The sequence below is a fragment of the Falco punctatus genome (assembly GCF_963210335.1).
Source record: "Falco punctatus genome assembly, chromosome: 5".
NCBI classification, from domain to species: domain Eukaryota; kingdom Metazoa; phylum Chordata; class Aves; order Falconiformes; family Falconidae; genus Falco; species Falco punctatus.
Genome location: NC_137584.1, coordinates 73,791,174 through 73,802,520, shown reverse-complemented (window position 1 = coordinate 73,802,520; position 11,347 = coordinate 73,791,174). Strand labels below are relative to the sequence as shown.

Below are 11,347 nucleotides of genomic sequence, written 5' to 3'. Positions count from 1 at the left end.
ACTGGAGCCTATTTTTAAGCAATTTAATTGATGCCCATGTATCTGAATTTGAAGCTGTATCAAGCCAAAGAAAGAGATGTTCCTTCTCCACAACTGTAGCTATATATAGAGAGAGAGTATAAAAGAACCCAAATCAAAACCACGAAGAAAATGCAGAAATCAAAAAGGTCAAATTAACACAGAGACTCTGCAGCATTTTATTTTCTTCTTCCTATCTCAATTTCCCCATTAAAAGCGTGACAATGATCCTGTCCAGATCTTCCCTGTTCTTTTGGAAATATCCCCCTCAAGGCTCTTATAAGCTTTATTTGTGCAAGGAAAAAAATTCTGGAGATTTGGATTTGTTAAATGAGGCTAGATCAGTTTTTTTCTGAATCAACATCTACAACAGGACTATACACTGTAAGCGTTAAATGATACAAAAGGGCCACATGTTCCACCTCCTTCTGTGGCTTCTTAGACAGAAAAGGCCTGAGGATATAGCAGTAACCCATGTCTGAAGCCACCTTTAATAGTCTTACATTTATGTCAGGAACCAGTGAGTCCTGGAACAGTTTTCTGATGAAATAGAAGGCCACTCACCAGATTTCTTGGTCTCCAAAATAAGACTGTTGCGCTCATGATGTGTACCAAGAACTGTTCCTGGTCTATGCTAACCCCTGAACTATGCCCAAGGTTTGTTCAGGAGATGGCTACCTGACCCACCCGGTAGCCTAAGCTACACCAAAGACCCTGATAACATCAAAACAACACGCTAACCATTTAGCAAGCCCATCTCACTGCTCGTAACCTGGTCCTGTTCAACTTACTACTACAGACGTGAATGATCTGTTCTCCACCCCTCAAGTTTCTCCTGAAACAAAGTCTCTGGTATTAAGTTTGGATAAATTCAGAACATGCTGAGCCTCAGATTTCCCTCTTGTTCCAACAAAGCGCATCTCTAGTGTGTAAATCATAGAAGTGTTACTCCAAATAGGGTTGTCTCCACTTCTGTCTCTAGATGCTGCACCTCGTGTCCATCAAGGTCTTTTGTTTCACCCCAGCAGCCACCCTCCCTGCCATACATGGGTAGGTAGCTTTGGGCTAAAATGCTAGAATGAGCCTAACTTCTGTGGAGTCCCTTGAGTCTCTATCTCACCTCTGCACTCCCCACATCCACTGAGTGGAGCCTGGGGTCGGCATCACATGGGATGGCTCACAGAGCTCTGCTGTGTCAATGGCCCTACAGGGACCTGCTCCTCCCATACCAGTTTCCTGGCCTCTCTCACGCACTGACCACTGAGAGTTCTTCCCAAGAAGTTCCTCATCCCATGTCTATTGAGAAATTCCCTCCTAGCACACCACTGGTTTTTCCCTTGGAGGATTGGCATGAAGGCAGCTGGAATGAAACTTTTTGATCACACAGCTCAAGCTATGGGAGAAAAGAGATCTCTTGACTCTTGTACACTTTCCAAGGCTAATGCAGGACCTCGGAAAACCTCCTCCTTGACCACCTGAAAAACGGATCAGTTTGGAAAAAGGTGATCAGGATACGGACTTTCCAAAAATTTGCTGATCAGCAACTTCTTCCCGTCACAGCTCTCTTCCATGGCAGGGACCCAGGTTGGAGATGGTCCCATGACTAATTTTGGACAGGCACTTCAGTGACTAGCATGAGCAACCTCTATTAAGTGCTCCACCAAGGGGAATGAACAAACATCATGTACCTTCTGCTCATTGTCATCTTCACTGTATCTGTAAACATCAGTGCCTCTCACTTATTTTTTCCTTGCACCTAACTTTGGGTCAGAGGAACTCAACACCACTGCTTGCTACCACTTATTGATTTACTAGTAGACCAGAGGAGATTTTCACTACATTAATTCTCCACTTCTGTTCTGGCAGATTAATTGCCCATCAGTAGTAATTAAAAGCAGGAACTCTCCTTCAGGTCCAAAGACATTTGCATTCTGTGCCTCACATCCCAAAAAACAGACCTCAAGTGGCAATGTTCTAAAAGGCAAAGAACAAACCAACAAGCCCCCTGAAGGAACAGTGAGCCAAAGAGATGAAGTTACACTTTCTGGGTGATGAAGTGCCATTTCTTCACAAGGACAGGTCCCATACAAAATCCCCAACCCACTCCTTTGCTACCAGGTCAAAAATTAACTCAGACAGACATCCCAAGATAACAGCTTCCCATCAGTAACAACCTTACTGCTTCCTCTGCACACTGGTGACTGTTTGCCAGTGTCTTCTCCTGGTGCTCATGGAGAAGGAAGAAGTGGGGCAACTTGCCCAGTATCACTTTCCTCAGTGCCAACTAGTTTGCAAGGGGGCTGTTAACACCCCGGGTTGTATTTACCTTTCCATGGGGGAAGCCTGGACCTGGGACAAGCATTTCTGTGGCTCTCTAGCTGGAGCTGGGGGAGGGAGGTGAGGAGGATGGAGCTGTTCCCCCTTTCCTTCCCTCTCTCTGACGTTGTTTGGTTCCAAAGAGCATTGAACAACATGTGACAGTGTGAGCTGACCCCAGCAGGGTTTGCTCAGCAGCCTCACTCCCCAAAACAAACACTCCTGCCCTTCATGCTGCCTGGGAGAGGCAGAATGAGAATTATGCAAGGTGTAGAAAAGCACATTTTCCTTCTCCATTAAATCCTATTATTTTTGCAAACAAACTTCACCTTGATGGTTTACTTCTGGTTGGCCATGTTTTGTGATCACGGCCTGCCTCTTTCTTTCCTTCTTTTTGGCCATGCTCTGTTTTAAGAAATGAAGCCAAGGATGCATGTGGATGGGGTTCCCATCTGAAACCTTGAGCAGGTACACAGCATGGTTTGGATTGTGGGGTTGCCTCTATGTCCTAGCTCACAGATCAGAAATCAGATATCTGGACGATGTTCCCTATGGCTTGCTTAAAATAATTTTCCAGCACACACACAGACGGCATGTTTTAGTATAAAAGACTGTCTCCTCAAAAATTCTTCTCCCGTGTTCAAGAGGAAAGCAGAGGAGAGAGGACTTCCTCATCTCAAACAATTTCTTCTTCATCCCCTACCTGAAGCAAAAGGAGGAGGCAACACAGTACAGAACACAACAAGGCGCAAATGATTTCACATTCTGTATCCCTCATCCCCATGGATGGGGCTGGTGAAGGCACCAACTGTAAAGGCAACAGCCCATTTAAGAACCTGTGCCTCCACCTCAACAATGTGTATGAAAATACATGGCCTTTCCCTAGACCACCACTTCGCACCACACTTCTCACAGCTCCCTGGCAGAGGTCTGAAGATCCATTTTCTCATCATGTTCCTCAAGAACCTCATCACAGCAGCCTGCCATGGGTAATCTGGGAGGTACAGAGAGAGGGAGGTGTGGGCTTGATACCCCTAAGTGTCTTCTCAGTGTTGTGCCCATCACATGAGACAGACAGATATGAGGCTTCCCCTCTTTCTCTTGGACCTCAGGGGTCCTACCCATCCTGCCAGCATCACGTAGTTGCCCAACTTGCTGAGCAGGGACAAATGTTCATGAAGCATGGAGGGGAATTTGTCCACTTTGCCACCTGTGTCCTCTTGCCCCACCTCAAAATCCTCATCTGCACTCTACTGTAAAGAAGATTTTTTGCTTGTTTCTGAAATCCTAGTCCCCACATAGCAAGATAATGTGGGTTTTTTTTCCACAAACTGAAGCACCCGCTTCATGCCCTCCACCCCATCTGTAGCAGCTAGTTTACCAGACACAGAATGCTCTGCTCACAGTGTGCAGATGTAGCTCACCTCCTGCCATCACTCTCCATTGCTCCAGGCTGCTGTTCTCATTAAAGGAGTAAAAAATTAAGCACCCTCATGACTTGATTTTATTAATGATTCTTGGCCTGTACTGTTTGTCTGAAACCAAAACCACCACACCTACAGTTCTCATATGTCTCAAGAGTGGTATTTCTTGGAGACAAGCACAAACATTAAGAGTGCTGTACAAATCTCTGGTGACACTTCCTCTTGTCCATCCTATATATGGCTTGTCCTTCACACACATGAAAAAAAATTTCAGATACAGAAAAAGGAGGCATCACACACAGGTAGACTTGGTATGTTGAATCTACGGAATCAGAAAGAGGGACATGAGTCTCTTCATAACCACATCAAGAAGGTGACTACCAGCAAGGGGAAATGTTATTAAACCAGACATTTTGGGCCAAGAATGCATAAGTTTAGACTCTCCACAAAGGCTAGACTTTGGAAAAATGTTCCAGTTGTCAGAGCAGGGTATGGAAATCCAGTGCCTGAAGCAGCAGCGAGCAACACAATCTCATCATTTTCAGGAGAAAACTTAGGTGATAGCTGAAAGGGAATTGGGATGAAGCCTTCTATGATAGTGTCACAGCACTATCCAAACTAGCCAGCTACAACAAGGCTTCAATAAGTAGTTTCTGCACCTTGTCCCAGCACAGCCACCAATCCCCCACAAGATTTCAAAAGTTCATCTATTGTCAATGCTGTTTCTTCATCCTTTTCAGGCCAGTCCACCCTGCTTCTTACTTCTGCTACATCCAGAGTCTTCCTTCTCCAGGCTCTTTGTCCATCCAGCCTCTTCTCATCTAGGCTCCCTTCTTCTCCCAGGGCCTCTCCTTGTCTCTCCTACATCTGGGGTGCACTCTCTCTCCTCCTTCTGTTTCCTCCAGGTCTCTCTTCATCTAGATCTCTCTCTTCTTTCAGTCCTCCTCTTCACACAGTACTCCTCCTCTATACCCCTTAGAGCTATTTAACTACTTAGCAGGAACAAGCCACAGCTACACATTATCCACATAAGCCAACCCACTGCCCCTGAAGCCAGCCCACAGCTGTATATTATCAATGTTAATTAACCTGCCTGCGTTCCTCTATAATTCCTCTACATGCTAGCATGGTGCAATAGGCAGTGGTGTCCCTTCAAGTCCTTTCTGTCTAATGACTACTTCTTCTTCTTCTATGTTTGGTACAAATTATGGCTATAGTCATAAATACAAAATGCAGAGAGTAACTGAGCTCTGAACCACGTTAGAAGAACATCTGGGAGAGTGGAGATGCTACTGTGTCTGCTGATTTCATCATCAGGAGGGGGAATATCAACAGCTTTTTCACCCCTACCCTGCCTTCTTCAGCTTCAGCCCTGTATCCTGGTGTCAACTGAGATAGAGTTCATTTTCTTCTTAGTAGCAGGTGCAGTGCTGTGTTTTGGATTTGGTGTGAGAGTAATGTTGATAAAATACTGATGTTTTTAGTTGTTGCTAAGTAATATTCACACTAAGTCAAGGACTTTTCTTAGGCTTTGCCAGCAAGAAGACTGGAGGAGTACAAGGAATTGGGAGGGCACACAGCCAGGACAGCTGTCCCCAGCTGGCCAAAGGGATAGTCCGTACCGTAGAGCATCGTGCCGAGTATATAAGCTGTGGGAAGAAGGAAGGGCAGGATGTTCGTCGTGATGCTGTTTGCCTTTGCCTTCCCAAGTAACTATTATGCATGATGGAGCCTGGCTTTCCTGGGGATGGCTGAATGCCTGCCTGCCAATGGGGAATAGTGAACAAATGCCTAGTTTTGCTTTGCTTGCGTGCATGGCTTTTGCTTTACCTATTAAACTGTCTTTATCTCAACCCACAAGTTTTCTCACTTTTACTCTTCCAATCCTCTCCCCTATCCCACCAGGAGGGAGTGAGGGAGTGGCTGTGTGGGGCTGAGCTGCTGGCTGGCGTTAAACCATGACACCCTACAACTCTGATCCAAGCAAGGACTGAAGCTCTGATCCTTTCCTGCATTCAAGGAGGAGAGTCTGTTGCCTTCTCATTTCACACAACCTTGCAGGCCAGCTGCCCTGCCTTTGCTGCGCTCACTGTGCCTGGTGGCTGGGCGGAGGACAGGCTGTCACAAGACCATGGCCAGGAGCCATGGAGCATCAGCAGATCTGTGTGGTTTACAGTATTGCAGATGACAGGAACCCACCTCTCTCCTCCTCCAATCCTGTGTCCTCCCCAGGTGCAGCCCACCAGCTGGCACAGGGCATGCAAGCACAGAGTGATTTGGGTGCTCAGGTCAGCTAGCTTGATTTGATCATTGCTCAGGTCAGGCATCTTCAACTGTGTTATGTTGCAACATCTTCATACATCACCAGTCTCTACAGTAATAGGGCAATGAACTCACTGTTCTTCAGACAACCGCTCCTCCGCCCCCCTAGCTCTCTGCACTGCTACCTCCCAGAGCCTTTATAAGTAGAGGGGCTAACCATCTTCTGCCTAGAACATTAGCTCTGTCCATCTTTGAGTATCTTCATATCAGCAAAGGCAATCCTACTACCAGCCGGCAATCATGAGAATCCTTTTCTTCCTCGTTGCTGTTCTCGTCTTCCTCTTCCAGACTGCTCCAGGTAAGATTGAAAATAGATGAGATGGAAGCTAAAAGGGTGTGGAGAACCCGTTAGAAACCAGTGCTGAGGTTCAGATTACCTCTGTGCTCTTGGATTCCATGACTTCCGTATTAGAAGTCCCCTTCTCTAGTCATAGTCTTAACCTTTAAGCTGTTGAGTCAAGGTCCTTGATAGTCTTCCTGATGGTCACTTTCTAGCATCTTGCATTCCAGTCACATGATGAAATGAAGGAAAAAAAAAGATGCCACTGTGTATTGACCTCAGTGCCAGGGAAGGTTATGGAGCAGATCATCCTGAGTGCCACCATGTGGCACATACAGGACAACCAGGGGATCAGGCCCAGCCAGCATGGGTTTATGAAAGGCAGGCCCTGCTTGACAAACCTGATCTCCTTCTATGAAAAAGTGACCTGCTGTGTGGAGGAGGAAAAGGCTGTTAATGTTGTCTACCTAGACTTTCATAAACCCTTTGACACCCTCTCCCACAGCACTCTCCTGGAGAAACTGGCTACTCATGGCTTGGACAGGTGTGCTATTTACTGGGTAAAAAATTGGGTGGTTGGCTGAGCCCAGTGTGGTGAATGAAGTTAAATCCATCTGGCAGCTGATCACAAGCGGTGTTCACCAGGGCTCAGCACTGGGGACAGTTCTGATTAATATCTTCATGAATGATCTGGACGAGGGAATTGAGTGCACCCTCAGTCAGTTTGCAGATGACACCAAGTTGTGGGGGAGTGTTGACCTGCTGTAGGGCAGGCAGGCTCTGCAGAGGGATCTGGGCAGACTGGACCGATGGGCCGAGGCTGATTGCATGAGGTTCAACAAGGCTCAGTGCCAAGTCCTGCACCTGGGTCACACCAACTCCAGGCAGCGCTACAGGCTGGGGGCAGTCTCTGGAAAGCTGCCTGGTGGGAAAGGGCCTGGGGGTGCTGGTCAACAGCCAGGTGAATATGAGCTGGCAGTATGTCCAGGCAGCCAAGAAAGCCAAGAGCATCCTGGCCTGTATCAGAAATGGCCAGCAGGACCAGGGCAGTGACCGTCCCCCTGTACTTGGCACTGGTGAGGCCGCACCTGGAACCTTGTGTTCAGTGTTGGGCCCCTCACTGCAGGAAAGACACTGAGGTGCTGGAGCATGTCCAGAGATGGGCAACAGGGCTGGGGAAGGGTCTGGAGCACCAGTCTGATGAGAAACTACTGAGGAAACCGGGGTTGTTTAGCCTGAAGAGAAGGAGGCTCGGGGAGACCTTCTTGTTCTCTACAACTTCCTGAAAGGAGGTTGTAGCAAGGTTGAGGTTGGTCTTTTCTCCCAGATAACAAGCGACAGGTCAAGAGGGAACAGCCTCAAGTTGCACCAGGAGAGGTTTAGATTGGGTATTAGGACAAATGTCTTCACTGAAAGGGTTGTCAAGCACTGGAACAGGCTGCCCAGGGAGGTGGTTGAGTCACCTGGAGTTATTTAAGACGTGAAGACTTAGGGACATGGTTTAGCGGTGGACTAGGAAGTGCTGGGTTAATGGTCAGACTCAATGATCTAAAAGGTCTTCTCCAGCCTAAATGTTTCTATGATTTTTTGATTATTCTACTGAGGCAAGTCTTAGGTTGTTACTTAAGACACAGCTCTTAAGAGGAAGTGGGAACTTCCTCTTCTCACAATTCACACCCCCCATTTCTGACTGCATATTCTAGATTAGTAGACCTCCTATAGTTCTGGAAAAAATGTAGTTGTGACTGTGGGTCTTCACCTGAACTCTATACTGTCCATGTGCATCAAGAGGATTTAGAGCACATACACCATTCCAGGATGTTTGGAGTTCCTTGGATAAGTTTAAGCTATCTCCATCCTTGCTTTGGTTTGCAGTACACTCAATTTGTACCTACGTTCCTAGACCAGCCAATGTCTGTCTACTCAAAGAAGAAATTTAGAACCACTTAGGCCACAAGCAGGCACTTGTAGGAGCTTTAGACAAAGCCTGTACTACATGCCTCTGGATTGCTTTCTTGGACTTCTTTATGCATCACAAAAAGTATTCTCTATTTCAAAACAAACTGTGACCCCTGAGATGGCTGCAGGACTGCTGCAATTCCAGTAGAGCCTCTGGAAAAGGGCATCAGGTTATTTTATGTCTCTTCATAAAGATTTACACACAGAAAAGACCCCTAACACTATAGGGTTTTTTAATTTAGGAGACAAGAGAAGCCAAAGTCTAATGATGTCTTAAAAATCAGCTGAGTGGGATTAACAATGCACTATCCTTGAATAATATGTGATTAAGAGAAAAAATTTGAGAACGACTAGGACAAATTGACTGAAGTATGGTAGATATAATTTAGAATAAAGCTTACATGCCTTTCAAATTAAGGATAGAGTCCAATTTGATGACAGGTGTGTATTGATCTAGGCACAAAAAGTACTGAGTGAGATGATTTGGTTTGTGCTTAGCAAGAATTTGGGGCAGCTGTTAAGGGCCTCTTCTGCCTTCTAAATGCACAGATACGCAAGGCTCCAGTTGGTATGAGATCCATTTAAATCATACAAAAATTACAAAATTTGAATCTCAAGCTGAACATCCCAGTGGGAGCAAGCAACGTTTAGCCTGGAAATAGTCTGAACCCGAACTTGGGGCTGGCTTTTCAGCTGAGATAAGCCTGGGCAGATCCCCTAATGACGATGGAGCTGAAGCCTTTGCCACCAACCCAAACACTTAGCCCTTCAGTTCTGAACATACCAGCATGGTAAAACCAGCATAGCATCCAGCTAAACCATATACAGTACCATATAAAGTGACAACAGCTGATGACTTTGTTTTGTGGTATATATTTTAGTGTATAAAACATTTTGGTTGGGCAAATATTAGTCCCATTGGTTTGGCTGTGATTAAAATTCATCTTTTCTGAAGTTTTATGCCATCTGTGTTAATCATACCACATTTTACATGGAAACACTGTGCACAGGTTTCCTGTGAACTTGCCACTGATACTCACAGTGTTCAATGCTTCCTGCAAGGAAGATCCTCGAAGTAGCAGGCAAAGATTATGAGTCATAAATATGCTTCATGTTCACTGTAACTTGAACTGAAAGCTTGAAGAAACTCACTTAGGACATTTTTATTAGAATATCATCACTTTTGTTTCTGAGAGTAATGTGAGATTAATGTTAAAAAAAATAAATTCCTGTGTTTCCTATGGCTTTTTCATACAACATAGTATTTCTGTGTGTAACTGTAATGACAAGCAGTTACTCGACAAGCTTAGTCTCCAGGAGAGATGCTAAGGAAGCAGATAGTCATCTTCAGGTCACTATTAATCAGGCAGAGTGCCTCTCCAGGCTGTAATGGAGGGATGCCAGCATTACAGCCTGCTGTCTGGTTAGTTGGCATGTCATATCGATGCAGAGACCTTGAGAAGGTGTGATCAGGTTACCCCAATCATAAACCAGGCACTGTGGTAAGAAACCACATACCACACCAGGTAAATCTGATGCCGCAACTCTCCAATCCTCTGCCTTGGCAAATTAAGATGAATTTTTTTATATTTCATTTTTTTTTTTAGCTTACAGCCAAGAAGCTGCTGACACCTTAGCATGCCGGCAAAACCGGGGCTCCTGTTCGTTTGTTGCATGCTCTGCTCCTCTGGTTGACATTGGGACCTGCCGTGGTGGGAAGCTGAAATGCTGCAAATGGTAAGATGAATTCCTCCAGAGAAATGCTGCCGCACCAAAGCCAAATAAACATACTGGGCTTTTCCCTCTTTTGGCATGAAAGAGGCCACTTTCTTCAGCCCCCTACACCCTCCAAAAAAACTCTTGAATTGCTGGGGTTTGTGCCTGGTATCAAAAAGGCAGAGCCTTGTGGTGCCAGAAATGCCAGGCTGCTTTCTCTGAAAAAACACATGGAGGGAGCTGGCATTTGCAGATGAAGGAGCCAGGGCTGCCTGTCTTTGCAAGGGAGATGTCTTCTCCGTAAGCTTACTAAGACTGTACCTCAGCAGTGACACTAATGTAGGTTTGAGCTCACACTCAAGCCTACACCCTTTGAACCTTTGCATCACTAGTAACAACTAATATAGCTAATAACAAGTTACATATCACCAATAACTTCTTCCAGCATGGGTCTCGTACCAGGGCAGAACCAGCTCATTCTCAGATTCTGCCTTTACTAAGCAGGGTGAACACAACTGACCTGAGACATCTCTGAGGACTCCTTCTCAATCCACACAGGCAGCAGCATGGAGCTTTGCAATACCACCCCCCACCCCCCAAATCCAAAACCACCACCCCCCAAAAAACAAACAACCCCCCCCCCAGCTTATCAGCACAGAATAACCATTAAGCAAGTCAGGACTCATAGCAGGGATGCAGTTCTCCATCTGGGCTATCTGATCTGGTGCAAAGTGCCAGATGTTAAACCAAAGTGCCACAGGACATTTTCCACCCTGTAGGTGAACACCCTCTAGCATATTTCATCAGTACTAGCAAGAAAGCATCCGCATTTATAGGAGGTATGCCCTGCAGAGTGATGCTGTAATATACGATGGTCCAGCTCTGCATACATCTCATACTTTAAAAATTATTGTTATTTGCATTTCTATTTAATCTAGTTGGGTTTCTGTGAAACATCATGCTAAAGGATGCAAAAAAAAGGGAGAAGACTTGTCAGCCTTTCTCATAGAAAAAGGACATGGAAAGCATGGAGGAAAGTGAGATGAGCCACTTTCTCCAGTGTAGCTCTTCCTAAACTAGTTTTACGCTTAGACTCTACCCTGGCAGGTATTCTGGGTCATCAGCAGCTGCAGCTGGATAGCTGTGGTGTGTGCGAAGTGGTGCCATCCACATCCTCCACTTTATCTGGGTTATCTCATGGCCAGAAGCACGAGTCAGCAGTCCAGATTGCAAGGATCTCCAGGAGTCTTTAAGCTTATGTGTTACCTTACATCTAGTAGTCTGAGATGGCAAGGTATAATCTACTTCTTTG

At 45.7% G+C, this 11,347-nt stretch overlaps 1 protein-coding gene across 1 annotated transcript; it reads left to right on the top strand.

Annotated features, from left to right (window-relative positions):
• The first annotated feature begins 6,278 nt into the window (after nucleotides 1-6,278).
• Nucleotides 6,279-10,064, top strand: LOC308064234 (gallinacin-9). The gene is made up of 2 exons (XM_080388325.1): nucleotides 6,279-6,378; nucleotides 9,927-10,064. The coding sequence occupies exons 1-2, from the start codon at nucleotides 6,321-6,323 to the stop codon at nucleotides 10,058-10,060; spliced, it is 192 nt and encodes a 63-aa protein (XP_080244451.1). The 5' UTR covers nucleotides 6,279-6,320; the 3' UTR covers nucleotides 10,061-10,064.
• Nucleotides 10,065-11,347: the final 1,283 nt, after the last annotated feature.

What these genes read in the sequence shown, in the direction of transcription:
- LOC308064234 (XM_080388325.1), top strand. Translation starts at nt 6,321, where the DNA reads ATGAGAATCCTTTTCTTCCTCGTTGCTGTTCTCGTCTTCCTCTTCCAG. An exon ending in CCTCTTCCAGACTGCTCCAG is followed by an intron (nt 6,379 to 9,926) that starts GTAAGATTGAAA and finishes TTTTTTTTTTAG; the next exon opens with CTTACAGCCAAGAAGCTGCT.